The sequence below is a fragment of the Lithobates pipiens genome, unplaced genomic scaffold (assembly GCF_037356315.1).
Source record: "Lithobates pipiens isolate NorthernLeopardFrog02 unplaced genomic scaffold, aLitPip1_a1.2 Scaffold_13, whole genome shotgun sequence".
In the NCBI taxonomy this organism is placed as follows: Eukaryota; Metazoa; Chordata; class Amphibia; order Anura; family Ranidae; genus Lithobates; species Lithobates pipiens.
The window spans coordinates 74,399,779-74,417,891 of NW_027507718.1; the positions used below are offsets into that span (position 1 = coordinate 74,399,779).

Sequence of the window (18,113 nt, forward strand, 5' to 3'; positions counted from 1 at the left end):
CATCGGTATAGGGACTGACGTACAGTCTGCTAATCACTCACACACAACCTACTTGGTCCACAAAAGTCCTTATAAGGACTGGTAACTTGGTCTGTCTAGGGTGCTACAGTACATAGGGTTGAGTGAGGTACAGTCTGCCATTCTATAAGGACTGGTATAAGTCCACAATACATAGGATTGAGGTGCACTACTGCTGACCGCTGCCCTATACTGCAGCAGTCCTTCATCGGTATAGGGACTGACGTACAGTCTGCTAATCACTCACACACAACCTACTTGGTCCACAAAGGTCCTTATAAGGACTGGTAAGGTATAGGGTACTACAGTACATAGGGTTGAGTGAGGTACAGTCTGCCATTCTATAAGGACTGGTATCGGTCCACAATACATAGGGTTGAGGTGCACTACTGCGGACCTCTGCCCTATACTGCAGCAGTCCTTCATCGGTATAGGGACTGAGAGTTTTGTCACAGGGTCATTTAAAAAATGACAGGCAGAGGAAGAGGCAGGCCCTTCCGCAGGGGTGGTAGGGGTAGAGCAGAAGCAACAGGCTTGAGCCAAAGTGGGAAGTTGCAGAAGGTGCGTTCAATTACTTTAAAGAACGCACCAGACTTGGTTGAGTGGCTCGCTCAGCCTTACTCTTCTGCACCCTCCTCATCCTCTCGATCTGCACCCTCTTCTTCACTCTCTGCTATGTGCACCCCCAAAGACACTACCACCAACAACACCACCACCACCACCACCACATACCTTCCGCTTGAGTCACAGGAATTATTTTCCGATCCATATCAAGACATTTCTGATGCGCAGCCACTCTTGGTATTGGATCAGGAAGAAGAGGCAGCAACAACCGCTACTCAGCAGTCTGACGACAGTACCCAGATCAGCCCAAGGAGGAGGTTGGTCCCCGGTGTTGCTGCCTACTCCGAGATCTCTACTTATAGCAGTGGGGAAGGTGACGTTGATGATGACGTGTCTAGTGATGTCACGTTTGTGCCCACAAGAGAGGAAGAGGAGGGGAGTTCAGAGGGAGATATGGACCAGCAGATAGGGAGGAGAAGCAGGAATAACTTACATTGCACAGGAGGGACAAAGCAGACTGCAAAAGTATCAGGAGGGAGTCATCGACCATGTACGGTCACATCTGGCGTTCCCAGGACACCGGCACATGGCTCCGCAGTGTGGTCTTTTTTTAACGTGTCCGCTGCTGACAATAGCGTTGCCATCTGCAATCTTTGCAGTCAACGCATTAGACGCGGTAAGCCCAACACTCACCTAGGGACGACCGCCTTAAGAAGGCACATGAGCAGCCATCACCGAGCCGAGTGGGAGCAATGGAACACATAAAGCCACACTGCAAGCTCTCACCGTCCAGCCTCGTCTTCTACTTCTCCTTCTCCTCTCTCCTCACAATTGTCCTCCACTCCACCTTCCATCACGCCAAGCTCACGTTTTTCTGCAAAAAGGCAGGCTTCCGTGGGCCTAATGTTCGAGCGTAAAAAAATTATGATGCCGGATAACCCTCATGCCCAAGGGTTGACGGCTGGCTTGTCAGAACTGATAGCCCACCAACTACTGCCATATAAACTGGTGGACTCGGAGGCCTTTCGCAAATTTGTGCCCATTGGAACACCACAATGGAAGGTCCCAGGAAGGAAGTATTTCTCAGAGAAGGGCATCCCAGAGCTATATGGCCATGTTCAGCGGCAAGTGAATGTATCTCTGGCACACAGTGTCGGTGCCAAGATACATCTGACCACAGACACGTGGTCTAGCAAACACGGGCAGGGAAGATATATCACTTTTACTGCCCACTGGGTGAACCTTCTGACGGCCGTCAAGCATGTAACCCGTGGCACCCGTGTAGATTTGGTTTTACCGCCACGGATTGCATGCAGGGCTGACTCTTCTTCTCCTCCTCCTCCTACTCCATCCTCCTCCCTCTCCTCCTCAGCTGACTCCTCCTTTTCCGCTGCTAGCGTCTCTTCCGCTGCCCCGCCCAAGCTCCCCAGAACCTATTCGACATGCCAGGTGAGACGTTGCCATGCCGTGCTGCGTCTGTTGTGCCTGGAAGCCAAGAGCCACACTGGCCCGGCACTCCTTTAAGCTGTGCGTTCACAGGCAGATCAGTGGCTAGCACTGCTCAATTTGACAGTTGGTAAAGTGGTGTGTGACAACGGTGCCAATCTGCTTAGTGCATTGAAACAGGGCAAAATCACGCACGTGCCATGCATGGCACACGTCTTAAACTTGGTCGTGCAGCGATTCCTTGTCAAATATCCTGGGGTCCAGGACATCTTGCGGCAGGCAAGGAAAATCTCGGCCCATTTCAGAAGATCTTACACGGCCATGGCTCGCCTTGCTGACATTCAACGGCTACACAATCTGCCGGTCAGACGTCTTATTTGCGATTGCCCGACGCGATGGAACTCAACCTTCTATATGCTTGATAGGCTGCTCCAGCAGAAACGTGCAGTTAACGTCTACCTGTATGAACTCTGCGGCAGAACCAGTTCTGGGGAGCTGTTTTTTTTTCACCGCGACAGTGGCTGCTCATGTGCGACGCATGCAGACTTCTGCGCCCATTTGAGGAGATCACCAAACTGGTCAGTCGCAGCCATTGCGCCATCAGTGACATGGTACCTTATGCCTTCTTTATGGAGCGTGCATTGCGTCGTGTCATTGATCAAGCTGTGGAGGAGCAGGAGCGGGAACATGAGGAAGTCGCAATGCTGGATGAATTCCCAGGGGGGCTACTCTATCTGAGACAAGTCAACAACAGGAGTCTGAAGAGGAGTCAGAGGAGGATGGTGCCAGGGCGGATGAGGAGGAGCAAGAAGAGCATGCTTTAATGAAGAGGACGACATTATCCTGGATGATGAGCAGGAGCCAGGCCACCACACCGCTTCCACTTTAGTGCAAATGGGGGCCTTCATGCTCCAGTGTTTTAATAGGGACCCCCGTATAAAAAGCATAAGGATCAAGGACCAGTACTGGGTGGCAACGTACTTAGACCCCTGGTGCAAACACAAAATGGCGGAAATGTTACCGCCGTCACAGAGGGCTGTCAGAATGCAGCACTTCCAGGCCTTGCTTCGAGAAATGCTGCATTCTGCTTTTGTGTGCGCTGGCAGAGGAGCAATTTCCACTCCCAGAGAAGGAGTTGCGGGTACCAATCCAACAGCGCCTGCAAGAAGAGGCCGGTTTGAAGATGTGTTGGTGACTTCGGATATGAGGTCATTCTTTCAGCCGACCCATCGACAGGTGTCATCCGGATCCAGCATCAGGGAACGCCTAGACCGTCAGGTGTCTGACTACATCGGGTTAACGGCCGATGTGGACACTCTGAGGAGTGATGAACCCCTGGACTACTGGGTGGGCAGGCTTGACCTCTGGCCAGAGCTTGCGCAATTTGCAATCGAACTGTTGGCTTGCCCCTCATCCAGTGTCCTGTCCGAAAGGACGTTCAGCGCAGCAGGGGTGATCGTGACCGATAAGCGTACTCGCCTAGCTCACGACAGTGTTAACTACCTCACATTTCTAAAAATAAACGAGGCATGGATCTCGGAGGAATTCAACACATGTGACCAGTAGACCATGTATATGTCTATAAACAATTTTTTTAATCGAGCACACCGACCTTCTTTCTTCATTTGGCTCACTTCCTTGTCCAAAAAAAGCACACCGTACTATATGCCCGTACCCTCCTCTTTGAAGAGGTTGAGCGGTGTCATATTTCTACTGGGGCTGCTTATTATGAGGGGCTCCCGCCATCCCTGTGCTGTGCTGACATCCTCCTGGGGCTTTACCTCTGCTGTGCATATTATGAGGGGCTCCCACCATCCCTGTGCTGTGCTGACTTCCTCCTGGGGCTGTACCTCTGCTGTGCATATTTTGAGGTGCTCCCACCATCCCTGTGCTATGCTCATTATGAGGGGCTCCCACCATCCCTGTGCTGTGCTGACTTACTCCTGGGGCTGCTTATTATGAGGGGCTCCCACCATCCCTGTGTTATGCTGACATCCTCCTGGGGCTGCTTATTATGAGGGGCTCTCACCATCCCTGTGCTATGCTGACATCCTCCCGGGGCTGCTTATTATGAGGGGCTCCCACCATCCCTGTGCTATGCTGACATCCTCCTGGGGCTGCTTATTGTGAGGGGCTCCCACCATCCCTGTGCTATGTTAATTATGAGGGGCTCCCACCATCCCTGTGCTATGCTGACTTCCTCCTGGGGCTGCTTACGGTGCAGGTGTCAGTGCTGTATATCACGGTGCTTATGTCAGTGCTCTCTGTCACGGTGCTGCTGTCAGTGCTGTATATCACGGTGCTGGTGTGAGTGCTTTATGTCACGCTGCTGATGTCAGTGCTCTCTCTCACGGTGATGCTGTCAGTGCTGTATATCACGGTGCTGGTGTGAGTGCTTTATGTCACGCTGCTGATGTCAGTGCTCTCTATCACGGTGCTGCTGTCAGTGCTGTATATCACTGTGCTGGTGTCAGTGCTTTATGTCACGCTGCTGATGTCAGTGCTCTCTATCACGGTGCTGCTGTCAGTGCTGTATATCACGGTGCTGGTGTGAGTGCTTTATGTCACGCTGCTGATGTCAGTGCTCTCTATCACGGTGCTGCTGTCAGTGCTGTATATCACGGTGCTGGTGTGAGTGCTTTATGTCACGCTGCTGATGTCAGTGCTCTCTATCACGGTGCTGCTGTCAGTGCTGTATATCACGGTGCTGGTGTGAGTGCTTTATGTCACGCTGCTGATGTCAGTGCTCTCTATCACGGTGCTGCTGTCAGTGCTGTATATCACGGTGCTGGTGTGAGTGCTTTATGTCACGCTGCTGATGTCAGTGCTCTCTATCACAGTGCTGCTGTCAGTGCTGTATATCACAGTGCTGGTGTGAGTGCTTTATGTCACGCTGCTGATGTCAGTGCTCTCTATCACGGTGCTGTTGTCAGATCACTCTATCACGGTGCAGGTGTCATTGCTGTATGTCACGCTGCTGATGTCAGTGCTCTCTATCACGGTGCTGCTGTCAGATGACTCTATCACGGTGCAGGTGTCATTGCTGTATTTCACGCTGCTGGTGATCATCTCCTGCACCCTCTTCTTTGCCTACCCTGGTCCCTGACCTTCCCTCTCCTCCATTGCCTTCATGCGCTCAACAGTCCTGAATTGTCACAACAATTTCCCATATAAAAAAAGAATGCTTGTAGTTGTCGATCCCAGATTCACCTCATACATGTGTTATGTCATTGGCCATGTGGTGGGACTATGTTTGCACAGCTATTAATTATTTTGTGGCTGCAAATTTGGCCTGTAGGTTTGCGAAGTTCGCCTCCCATTGAAGTCAATGGGGCCCGCCGCGAACGTTCCGGTTCGCGAACTATCGGCCGCGTTCGCGAAACGTCCCGTCGGAAGTTCGTCCATCACTAGTGTGGACGGCCCAGGAGGGGGGTCCAAGATCAGATCACCTTGCCCAGGTAGAAAAGGGTAGTGTGGCAGGGCCTCAAATGGGGGAATAAATCGAAAGAAACCGAAGGGTGTTGGGGCCCATCAACGCGTGGTTAGGCCGTGTTGGGCTGGTCCCGGGGCCCTGAAGCACTTGGGAGAGTCTTTCCGTGGGCTCCTTTGATCCAGGGCTCAGTTGACTGGAGCCGCCTTGGGTGTGGGGCTAAGATGAGGGCCCGAGCGTAAAGATTTCAGGAAGAAAGATGCCTCCTCTGGATCTTGAAAGGAGAGTTGTTCGCCGTTGGGTGATTTGATCCGCAGGACCGCCGGGAATGCCAGAGTAAACTTTAGCTGTCGTTGGTGGAGTTCCGTGCAGATGTGTTGGAAAGCCTTTTGTCTCTTCGAGACATCAACCGAATAGTCGGCAAAGATTACAATTTTGACTCCATCAATCTGTAGGGATCTGGATTGTCGGTATTGCTGTAATATGGAGGCTTTATCCGAGTAATTTAGATAGTTACATAGTTAGTTACATAGTTAGTCAGGTTGAAAAAAGACACAAGTCCATCCAGTTCAACCTTAAAAACAAATAAATAAAATAAAAAATAATCGTACAATCCAGATACCCAATTTTATGCCCACAATTGATCCAGAGGAAGGCGAAAAAAAACCCAGCAGAGCATGCTCCAATTTGCTACAGCAGGGGAAAAAAATTGCTTCCTGATCCCCCAAGAGGCGATTGGATTTTCCCTGGATCAACTTTACCTATGTTAGTACCTAGTTATATTATGTACCATCAGGAAAGTATCCAGGCCTTTCTTAAAGCAATCTACTGAACTGGCCAGAACCACCTCTGGCGGGAGTCTATTCCACATTTTCACAGCTCTAACTGTGAAGAAACCTTTCCGTACTTGAAGATGAAATCTCTTTTCCTCTAGACGTAAAGAGTGCCCCCGTGTCCTCTGGGTTGACCGTACAGAGAACAACTCAACACCAAGTTCACTATATGGACCCCTAATGTATTTGAACATGTTGATCATATCCCCCCTTAATCTCCTCTTCTCAAGAGTGAATAAATTTAGTTCCTCTAATCTCTCCTCATAGCTGAGTTCTTCCATGCCTCTTATCAGTTTGGTTGCCCTTCTCTGCACTTTTTCCAGTTCCTTGATATCCTTTTTGAGAACTGGTGCCCAAAACTGAACGGCATATTCCAGGTGAGGTCTTACTAATGATTTGAACAGGGGCAAAATTATATCTCTCTCTCTGGAGTCCATACCTCTCTTAATACAAGAAAGGACTTTGCTCGCTTTGGAAACAGCAGCTTGGCATTGCATGTTGCTATTGAGCTTATGGTCTACCAAAACCCCCAGATCCTTCTCCACTATGGATTCCCCCATTTGTACTCCCCCTAGCATGTATGATGCATGCATATTCTTAGGCCCCAAGTGCATAACTTTACATTTATCAACATTAAACCTCATCTGCCACATAGTCGCCCAATTAGACAGTGTATTGAGGTCAGCTTGTAAATTGGAGACATCCTGTAAGGACGTTATTCCACTGCATATCTTGGTGTCATCTGCAAAGACAGAAATATTACTTTTGATCCCAGACCCAATATAATTTATAAAGATGTTAAAAAGTAAGGGTCCCAGCACTGAACCTTGGGGTACACCACTGATAACCTTAGACCATTCAGAGTAAGAGTCATTAACCACTACTCTCTGAATTCTGTCTTTTAGCCAATTTTCTATCCATTTACAAACTGATATTTCCAAACCTGTAGACTTTACCTTACACATGAGCCATGTGTGGGGAACTGTATCGAATGCTTTTGCAAAATCCAAGTATACCACGTCCACTGCCACCCCTCTGTCCAAAGTTTTACTTACCTCCTCATAAAAAGAAATCAGATTTGTCTGACAACTTCTGTCTTTCATGAATCCATGTTGTCTGTTGCTTAAAGTGTTCTTGTTCAGCAAGAACTCGTCGATTTGGTCTTTTATTAAACGCTCCAGTATCTTCCCAGCTATAGAAGTTAAGCTAACAGGTCTATAGTTACTTGGTAAAGACTTTGATCCCTTTTTAAATATAGGCACCACGTTCGCCCTGCGCCAATCCAGTGGGACTATTCCCGTCATTAATGAGTCCCTAAAAATTAGATACAATGGCTCTGAAATTACAGAGCTCAATTCTTTTAGGATCCGTGTGTGGATGCCATCAGGGCCAGGTGCTTTATCCACCTTTATTCCGCGATATTTAGCGATTATTGGGCGTGGAGATTTACGTTCTGAGTTGAAAGCTCCCACCTGGTGTGCACATTCCACTGTGAATGGGCCCCCCAGACCCAGTGCTTCAGGGATGCGACGGGCACAGAGCTCTGACAGAGCAGACTGGTGAAGCGATTTGGGGATTCCTACAAATCGCAGGTTGCTCCTCCTGGACCTATTTTCGAGGTCATCGAGCTTTTCCAGCACATATTTATTCGTTCTGTCCTGGGTGTCAGGTCACCTAGAGCCCAGGTGACAGATGCACATCGTAGGGTTTAGGGGTGCACCGCAAGGTTGTGGACCCTACGGCTGACTGCTGCAGAAGGGGGACAGATCCCACTGGGGTACGAGCGTAAGATTCCCCGGGGCGCGGAGTCTAAGAGCCAGCAGGTGTTCACCAGAGCCTCGAGTGGTGAGGATGGACTTGACTGCAACTGGCTCCAGGTCGCGACCTCCAGGGTCCCCCAGCTCACACTCACAGTAGGCAACAAGAGGATAGGGATGGTGAGGGACAAAGCCAAGGTCGGGGCCACAAGCAGACAAGAATAGTCGGGTACACGCCAAAAGGTCAGGGTCACAGGCAAACAGGGATAGTCAAGACACGCCAAAGTCGGTAACGGAAAACAGTAGCAGAGCACACGGCAGGAAACAGGAAGCTAACACACAAAGGTTGATCAGCAGGATAGGCTAGCAGTGCACAGGTTAATATAGAGTTGTCTGATAGGAGCTAGGGTGGAGCCATGCCAGAGGAAGGATATAAAAGCAGTCAGGTGAAGCTCGGCTGGTCTCTAGAAATGAACACATGCAGACAGGTAAGCAGACGAACTCTATTGCATAACCATGACACTGGGCTTGTTCCAGAGACTGTGTCTGATAGAGTTCTTCCTCAAGATTAGAGATACCGTTTTAAGCCTCATTTAACCTGGAGGTATGTTCCCCTAATTGAGCTTGAATCTTTTGCATGCCTGTGCTGACAGCTTTCTCCACAGAGGCAGCAATCATAGGGGAGAGGAGAGCAGCTACAGCCTGGGCCAGGAGTTCAGTGTGATGGTCCTGCAATGGCGGAGGTACCAGGGGTTGGTGTAGAGCCAGACAGTTGTGGAGGGGCAGGGGACTGCTGGGATGGTGTTTCCCTTGGAGTAGTCTGTGCTGCTGTATGTTCGCCTACCTCCATTTCAGGTGCTGTCTCCTCTGGAGGGGCCGCGCAGGCCGGAGCTGTGTAGGCCGAAGCCGGGGCCTCGATTTGCGGCTGGGCCGGTCACGCGGTGGCTGCCGCGTACGATCGCGGCCCGGATTTTTCCACAAACTGGTCCATCACAAAGCCGGTGTTGTGGGGAAGGCTACCAGTGTTTTTTCAGGCAAGAACGCTGGTTTTATATGCCGTTTTTGAGGCTGGTTTGCGGGAGCTGTGTGAAGGGACAGCTACTCCATACGGCGCCGGAACCGGAAGTAAGGCATGTTTTTAATGCGCTAATGGATTTACACCATAATGTACATCAGTTCTTTTTCATTTAAAATTTAGATATTTTCTTTGTTTGTTGTAATCAAAACTATTCTGCAGCATCCCAGTACTGCCATGGCCAACATAATGAAGGCACATAACGTTAGTCTTTTAAAATGATACATAAAAAATAAATTAAAATTACCACTAAATTACAAAGACTGATAACACAAAATATATATGATATTGTTGTTTTTATATGTCAGTTTTAGTTCATGTCTTCCAAAAATGAATGATCTACCACTAATACATTATAAAAATAAATTGTGGCTTAGTGTATGAAAAGCTGAGCTCTTTAATGTACGTCTGCATTCAAAGGCAAATTGTCCATACCCCTTCTTCGTTTGAGTGTGCCAGCTCTAAGCTGTTTATTAGAATACTGGCTTTGCATATGCCTTTGATTTGTCCTCTAGTGATCAACATGATCTTTTTGCAACCAGGAAATAAAACCACATCATAAACATATCCTTTTATAAAATAACTGTTGTCTGAAATAGAAAATAGGATTTTTATATATAGCTTACCTGTAAAAATCCTTTTCTTGAGAGAACATCACGGGACACAGGAGCTCATTACATAGTGGGTTATATAGTCACCTCTGGTGATTAGACACTGGTTAACCCCAATTAAGGAGAATTCCTCCCCTATATAACCCCTCCCATATGGGAGGCGCCTCAGTTTTGTAGCAAAGCAATAGGAAACCATGTAAAACCCAAGAGGGGCGGGAGCCCTGTGTCCCGTGATGTACTCTCAAGAAAAGGATTTTACAGGTAAGCTGTATATAAAAATCCTATTTTCTTGATCATACAACACGGGACACAGGAGCTCATTACATAGTAGGATGTCCCAAAGCAATGCTCAGATTGAGGGGAGGGAGACACAGATCATAATTATAGACCGCCATGGGCCGGAGGACCTAAACTTCAGCCTGCAGTACACTGCGCCCAAAGGCGATATCCTCTTGCCCTCTGACATCCACCTAATAGAATCTGGTGAATGTGTTGACTGATGACCAAGTTGCAGCCTTACAGATTTGAGCCAGGGAGGCCTGGTGATGCACTGCCCAAGAAGCACTTACAGCCCTTGTAGAGTGCGCTTTCACTTGAAAAGGAGGGATTGAGAAATAATCTGTCTGATCCACCTTGAGAGAGTGGATTTTGATGCCGCCTGGCCCTTCCTAGGGCCTTCTGGCAAAATAAATAAGCAATCAGTTTTCCTTATCTGAGCCGTTGCTTGAAGATAGATACTGATTGCCCTAACCACATCCAAAGTGTGCAAAGATTCTTCTTCTGCGGACTGTGGGTCCAGAAAAAAGGATGGTAGGATTACATCTTGATTCAAATGGAATCCCGAAACCACCTTAGGTAGAAAGGGCCTGTTGGGGCGCATGACCACCCGGTCCTTATGAACAATTAGATACGGTTCTTTGCTGGAGAGAGCTGCTAGTTCTGACACTCTTCTAGCCGTGGAAATGGCTACCAAGAAAACCAATTTTTTGGCCAAAAGAACTAATGAAGCCAGATGCAAAGGTTCAAAAGGTTGCCCCTGCAAAGCAGAGAGAACCAAATTTAGATCCCATGGGCATACCGGAGGTTTGACTGGCGGCCTTATCCGCATAGCCCCCTGGATGAAAGCCCGCACCAGGGAATGCGATGCAAGTGGCTTCTGAAAAAATACTGACAAGGCCGAAATTTGCACCTTGATAGTGCTTACGGCCAAATTCATTTCTAGGCCTGACTGGAGAAAGGCCAAGATCCTGCTAATGACATACTTTCTAGGATGCCATTCCCTGAGTTCACACCAGGAAACATATGCCCTCCAGATTTTGTAGTAAATAAGCCCCGAAGTAAACTGGCCCCGAAAGCCCACGGTCTCTCAGAATGTGGGTCTCAGCAGCCAAACCGTCAAATTCAGATTGTGTAAAGCAGGATGGTAGATTGGACCCTGTGAGAGCAGATCTGGCCGGAGAGGGAGGATCCATGGCCTGCCTACTGCCAACTTCATGATCTCTGCATACCACGGTCGCCTGGGCCAAGCCGGGGCTACCAAAAGGACCGACTTTGTTCCTTCTTGACTCTTCCCAGGAACCGCGACAGAAGCGGGCACGGGGGGAAGGCATAAATCAGATTGTACTGATCCCAGGGAACTGTCAGAGCATCTGACCCCTGAGCAAGTGTATCTCTTGTTCTTGACACAAATTTGTCCAGTTTTCTGTTGAACCTGGACGCAAACAGATCTACGTCTGGAGTACCCCACCTGCGACATATGTCCAAAAACACGTCAAGGTGCAGAGCCCATTCTCCTGGGCACAACTGCTGGCGACTCAGAAAATCCGCCTGCCAATTTTCCACTCCTGGAATGAAGACTGCAGAAAGGCATGGAACATGCTTTTCTGCCCAGACAAGTATGCGATTCACCTCTTTTTGCACTACCAGACTCCTGGTACCGCCCCGGTGATTGATATAGGCCACTGCTGTGGCATTGTCAGACTGAACCCGAACAGGGAGACCCCATAGTCTGGAAGACCACCTTATGAGAGCCATATAAACTGCCCGGATCTCCAAGACATTTATGGACAATAGCTTCTCGTTTGCAGACCATTTCCCCTGCGAGCACGTCTCCTCTAACACTGCTCCCCAGCCTGTCAGGCTGGCATCTGTCGTAATAACCTTCCATGGAAGAGGAAGAAAGGTTTTGCCTTTCAGAAAATTCTCGGTTTGTAACCACCAGACGAGACTCCTGCGTGTCCCTGGGGATAGATGCATAGGAAGATCCAAGGATTGGGGCTTCCTGTTCCAGGCCGCAAGGATGCATCTTTGCAGAGGCCTTGAGTGCAACTGGGCAGATGGAACGGCCTCGAAGGAGGCGGCCATTTTCCCTAACAGTCTCATGCATAACTGAATGGGGGAAGATCTCCTGCCCAGAATTAGGCGCACCAAATCCCCGATGGCCAAGGCTTTTGGCATTGGAAGAAACACCTTGCCCTGAGTGGTATCGATAAACATACCCAGGTATTCCAACCTGGTAGCAGGCTGCATGGACGACTTTTCTAGGTTTATAATCCAACCTAGGCGTTCCAGGTGTTCTAGTGTTCTGGAAACACTGTGGTTCAGGAATGCTACTGTTTTCTCCATGAGAAGCAAGTCGTCTAGATAAGCCATGACGGCTATACTCTGAGCTCTTAGGTTTGCCAAGAGAGGGTCCAGAATCTTTGTGAAGACTCGAGGGACCATAGCGAGCCCGAACGATAAGGCCACAAATTGAAAATGGCGCCGCTCTACCACGAACCTTAGATACCTTTGATGTGTGGGAAAAATTGGCACATGGAGATATGCATCCTTGATGTCTATTGATGCCATAAACTCTCCTCCTTGCAGGGAGGAGACCACAGTGCGAATTGACTGCATTCGGAAGGACCGGATGCGTAAAAACCGGTTCAGATCCTTCAGATCCAGGATAGGTCTGGCACTTCCATTTGGCTTCAGAACGGTGAAGAGATTCGTGTAAAACCCTGAACCCTGTTCTTTTGGGTCCACTTCTACTATCACCCCTTGGGATAGTAAGTGATCTAAGGCCAGAAATAGCGGTTTTGCTTTACTGGATCCCTGGGGATCCTTGACCTTAGAAAGCGAGAAGGTAAAATCTTTTGAAACTCTAGCTTGTAGCCCAGAGATACCGAAGAGATCACCCACTTGTCACGGATTTCTTCCCGCCAGGCCGAAGCCTTCCTCCCACTCGGCCGAGCGGGGGCGCCCCTTCACAAGGAAGCTTTTGGGCTCTGCTTGGCAGGCTTCCGCCCCCAAGTCTTTTTCTGCCCTTGGGCCCGGCTCTGAGCCTTTCCTGTAGAGGAAGCTTGAGAAGGCCGTCGCCACTGCTTAGAGATTGATGCTCCAGGAGAGAGAGAACGCCTAAATGACGGACGTTTGCTCTTTTTGACTGGAAGGAGAGTAGATTTACCCCCTGAAATTTTTTGGATGAATTTGTCTAATTCTTCTCCAAACAGACGTTCCCCTTTAAACGGGAACCCAATCAAATGCTTCTTGCACGATAGCTCAGCTGCCCAATTCTTTATCCATAGGGCCCTTCGCATGTGTACCAACAGGAGAGATAAACGAGATGCTTGTTGGACAGAATCCAAAATCGCATCAATCATGAAACACAGAATTTGAGGTATTTCTGCATAATTCTCCACTTCCTCACTGGGAAGGAGGCCAAGCATCCGCTTAACCTGTTCCTTGAGGAACTGACACAACCCCACGGCTGCGACTGTAGGTTGCACTACAGCGCCAGTCATGGAAAAGGAGGCTTTTAATAATGTTTCCAACCTCTTATCAGTTGGATCTTTAAATACCTGAGCATTATCCAACGGACAGGTCAGGTTTTTATTCACACAAGAAACAGCCGCATCGACAGATGGGACCCCCCATTTCTTGGTGAAACTTTCCTCCAGAGGATAATGCATAGAAAACCTTTTAGGAGGAGTAAACAGTTTATCGGGATGTCCCCAATCCTCATACATCAATTTATCCATTAAGGGATGAATTGGGAAGGAAAAAGCAGTCTGTGGGACTTTCCTGACTTCTAGGGAAGAAACAGAGGACGTAGCGACTTCGGCAGCAGGCATTCTGAATGTGGTACGCACCAATTCAGTATAGTACTGCACCTGTTTTCTGAGCGCCTGGGAGGAGGGGACTCTCTCCTCTTCCTCTGATTCCTCCGACTGCTCAAGATCCCTGTCCCAAGATAGGGATCTCTCCTCATTGTCAGAAGAATCATCTGAAAGAGGAATCTCAGCAGAGGGAGGGGATCTACCCCTTTTCCTGCTATCCTTCAGGGAAGCAGAAATAAAATTCATGATTCTCCCTTCAAAACCCTCCAATGTAGCCCTAAGGGAGTCCTCAGTGACATATACCGGGGCTGGGACATTAGGAGAGGCTGCAAAACCTGACAGGGGCACTGAATCGTCCTGTGAGGCTGGCTCCAGTCTTGCACGGGGGGATGGTAACTTACAGGCATTTTTAGAACCCCTGGACCTAGGCGGTGATTTACCAGTGCCCTTGTTACCTCCCCCTGAGACCATCTTACGAGGAGACATAGTCCTAAGCTACAAAGCAGAGGTACTAATACAAAGTGCAATCACTGTTGTGCTAAAAGTCTCACAATAACATATATATGCTTAATACTGCACAACCTGATGCTGAGTAGGTGTCTAAGGTTTGCCTGGATCCAATCCCCTGGGATACTTACTGCCCACAGCTCCTGTGTCTCTCACTAACAGTCCTCTGACACTCTGGGCTTTTAAAACTGCTGCCTGGCGCCTGCGCAGTACAGCGCCGTGCACACCAACGTGCACGGCTCACAACCACACTCCCCCCTCCTCCATTAGCCCCGGAGCACGCTCGGTGCGTGGCACGTGCCTGCGCGCGTGCATGAGGACCGCCAGAATCCAGGGGGGAAAAGGAGTCTCATCAGAGCTGCGTGGGACCCCCAGACTACGAGGGACCCCTTTATTACCTTGTTGTGGCAGGGACTGCAGTGGAGACGTGAGACCTCTGGAGAACCAGGCTTCACTGAGCGTGTGTACTGAAAGGCATGTAAGTATGCATCAGGCTGCTCTTACTCCCTCTAGTGGTGGAAACCAGGTAAGACATACAACTACTCAAAATGAAGAAATCCATCATATAATTATATATAGGATTAACTTCCCTTACCTGTCCTCGCCGCAGGAATTGCTGAAACAGACAGATTCCAGCATTCACCCATCACGGCGGGCAGAGTTAGCCAACCTTCAGGTTTATCTGGGGTTCTTTCTCAGAAGAACCTCCTACCTGGACCTTGTAAAAGACTCTGCCAGAAACTTTTGTGCGCTCTGTGTAAACAGTACACCAAGTCTGGTTTTCCCAGAGCCCAGTCTTCCAATAGGAGAGGACTTACAGGCCAAACCTCATTTCTTCGGATGACGAGGCCCGGGTACCATACTATCTTGGGAGTCAAATATCGGCCCGAGATATGGATCTGGTTTGTTGTAGCCCTTAGGCCCCCGCAGGGACCTGCACAGAGCTTTCTTCATAGCACATGTTTTACGTGACCAACCACCATAGACACTGGCAAAAAAACTGAGATGCCTCCCATATGGGAGGGGTTATATAGGGGAGGAATTCTCCTTAATTGGGGTTAACCAGTGTCCAATCACCAGAGGTGACTATATAACCCACTATGTAATGAGCTCCTGTGTCCCGTGATGTATGATCAAGAAAAATGATTTGCTTTTAAGGGAAACGGAAAGAAAAAATGTGTTGCCTTTGTGATCTTTTATGCCAAAGCACTCCTTTAGAGCAGCTGTCACATTAATCACATTATGGGAGAGCACAGATCTTTTCCAGTAAATCATCAGAGTCTGTCTTTCATAAGAATGTATGAAAAATGTGCTGACCATGAAACCCAAAAGTTCTTATGCAGTCAGCAAAGTAATGTTGGCTATTATTTATTGAGAAAAATATCACACAAAGATGCAATGCATTTTATACTTTTTTTAACTTTAAAATAATACTGAGGCAGAATTCATAATGCATATGTTATCTTAAGCTGGCAATTCATTTAAAACAGATATCCCTTAAGTACACAAATAATGTGCATTTCTTGGGTTCCAAAGGTCTAATATACAAACGAATGCTCCTGTTAACCAAACTTATTTTCCCTTTTCTAACGACAGGTCCCATGTCTTGGTGGGCCTAGGCAGGCCCAGACTGGGACAAAAAATAGGCTTGGGCATTTTAGACTGAGCAGCCAATTTTTCCAGGGATGGGTAGCAGTTTGTGACAGGATTTTTACAGTGAGTCCTCTGCACTGTAAAGAGGTACTGTGATATAAAGGAGACTGCACTGTAAAGGGGTACTGTAATAATAACGATGCCCCTTTACAGTGCACTCCATTTTATATCACAGTACCCCTTTACATTACAGTGCCCCTAGCAATCACAGCCCCCCATTACAGTGCCCTTTGCAGTCATGCCCCCCTTTTTTCTCTAATCACAGTGAACCCTGTTACTCTCTGCCACCCCTGCACAGTCCTACCTTCAGCAGGTTAGAGCCAGGATTCAGTGTGTGCATCCTCTCCAAGGTCTCCAACGATGTCATTGTATCAGCAGGATAGGGGACAGGAGGAGCTGCAGATCTGGATCATATTAACAAGCGAGTTATTACCTGCTTGTTAATATGAAAATACTCCCGCTTTCTGTGCAGATGTCCAGCTCCTCCCACCCGCTTCTTTGTTGATAGGATGACATCATTGACAGGGCAAAAGAGCCGGAAGAGGAGGTGAGTGGCAACCATGCTCCATGTTAGCCCTGTCTGAACTGCGATCGTTGCTTAACTCCTGTTGTGTGACTTGGTCATCAACAGGCCATGGACCAGTCCTGGTCCATGGCCTGGGAGTTGGGGACCCTTGCATTAGCCAGCTCTTATGAGGACATGTGGAACCAGCCCACAGGGCAAATGCAGGTGTGCCCTATGGCCAGTCTGGGCCTGGGCCTAGGACATAACATAATTTTACTTCATTGTTAAAAAGTTTTGATCGGCACCCACCATATTTGCAAAATACTTGCCAGAGTTTAGCAGTGGCAAATCTCATTGATCAATAGATTATTTCATATGGTATGATTCATCTTGCAACTTCTTACAGCTTCACTTGCTTAAATCTCCCCCCCCCCCCTCAGAGATTTCCACTTGCTTCCTACCTTGATGACCACACAGGAAGCAAAGGAAAATTTCCTCTCTAATGACAGAAACAATAATAAACATCTGACAAAAGTTCCATACCTTTGTTGAAAGTGGTCATTTTAATGCTTACATAAAAAAATTCAAAATATATAGGCTGGAATTCACCTATAACATCTATTACTTTTTTCTACAGACAAAACCAAGGCTACAGCGAGGTGGCAGCTCCGCATCACTGCATAACAGCCTTATGAGAAATAGTATCTTTCAGCTAATGATCCACACACTTGATCCTCTGTCTGAAGGTAATTCTCTTTTCTCTTTTGCATTTTTTTTTGTATACATTAAATTGATAGTTTTTTTTTGGTTTAAATGTGTATTTTTCTTTCAGTTCCAAAAGTGGAATAAAACAGAATTCTTTTAAATGCTCATAATTACTAGGTACAAGGATAGAGACTGGTGAACTATTTATTAGCATTTATTAGCCTCACACTGTGATTGAAACATATTTACTTGTTACTATTTTTTCTAGCAGCTACACCCATGTTGATTTTGTGGTCTTTGGATATATACTGAGTTGGATTGTAATTATAATGTCAGTCCTGGCATAGAAAAGAATGTCATTTTGCAAACTGAAGTTGATTATATAATAGTTTCTTTTTTTTATTTCTATGAGGTTTTTACTTATTGCTACAATAACCCTGAGAACTATATTTATGGTGTTTAAAGCCACAAAAAATATGTTTGCATTGCAAGGGTTAAATGTTCATTATATCTAAGGGGTAACAGGGATAAGGAGTAATACTTACCTTGGTCCTGGCACCTGTAGGCTCCCTCTTTCTGTGCAACTGTTTCCCTGCAGCCCAGACCCAGACCTGGTCACAAATACACCAATTCCACATACAAAGCTGGGTAACCAGCCCTGCATTGCATATGATGACGCTGAAGAAACCAACCACAGGCCAGAGCTTTGGAGGAAATGAGAAGAGCGCCAAGCCTGCTGGAGCGGGGTATCAGGGTACACAACACTGCTAGATCTCCTACCCCCTGGAAAACAAGAACTTAACCCTTGCAGTGCTGGGTAACCCCACTGCAAGAGTATTTTTTTCTTACAATCTTGTAGTTTAGCTTTAAATAGATATGAAAATATGGCAATTGGTATATAAACAAATC

At 47.8% G+C, this 18,113-nt stretch overlaps 1 protein-coding gene across 7 annotated transcripts in view; it reads left to right on the plus strand.

Annotated features, from left to right (window-relative positions):
- The window catches only part of SLC24A2 (solute carrier family 24 member 2), a 353,458-nt gene that overhangs the window by 195,194 nt on the left and 140,151 nt on the right, over window positions 1-18,113 (plus strand). For all 7 annotated transcript variants that reach the window (XM_077475217.1, XM_077475218.1, XM_077475219.1 and 4 more), the window contains one exon: window positions 17,137-17,245. In XM_077475217.1, coding sequence (XP_077331343.1) covers window positions 17,137-17,245 — 109 coding nt within the window. The remainder of the gene's footprint in view (window positions 1-17,136; window positions 17,246-18,113) is intronic.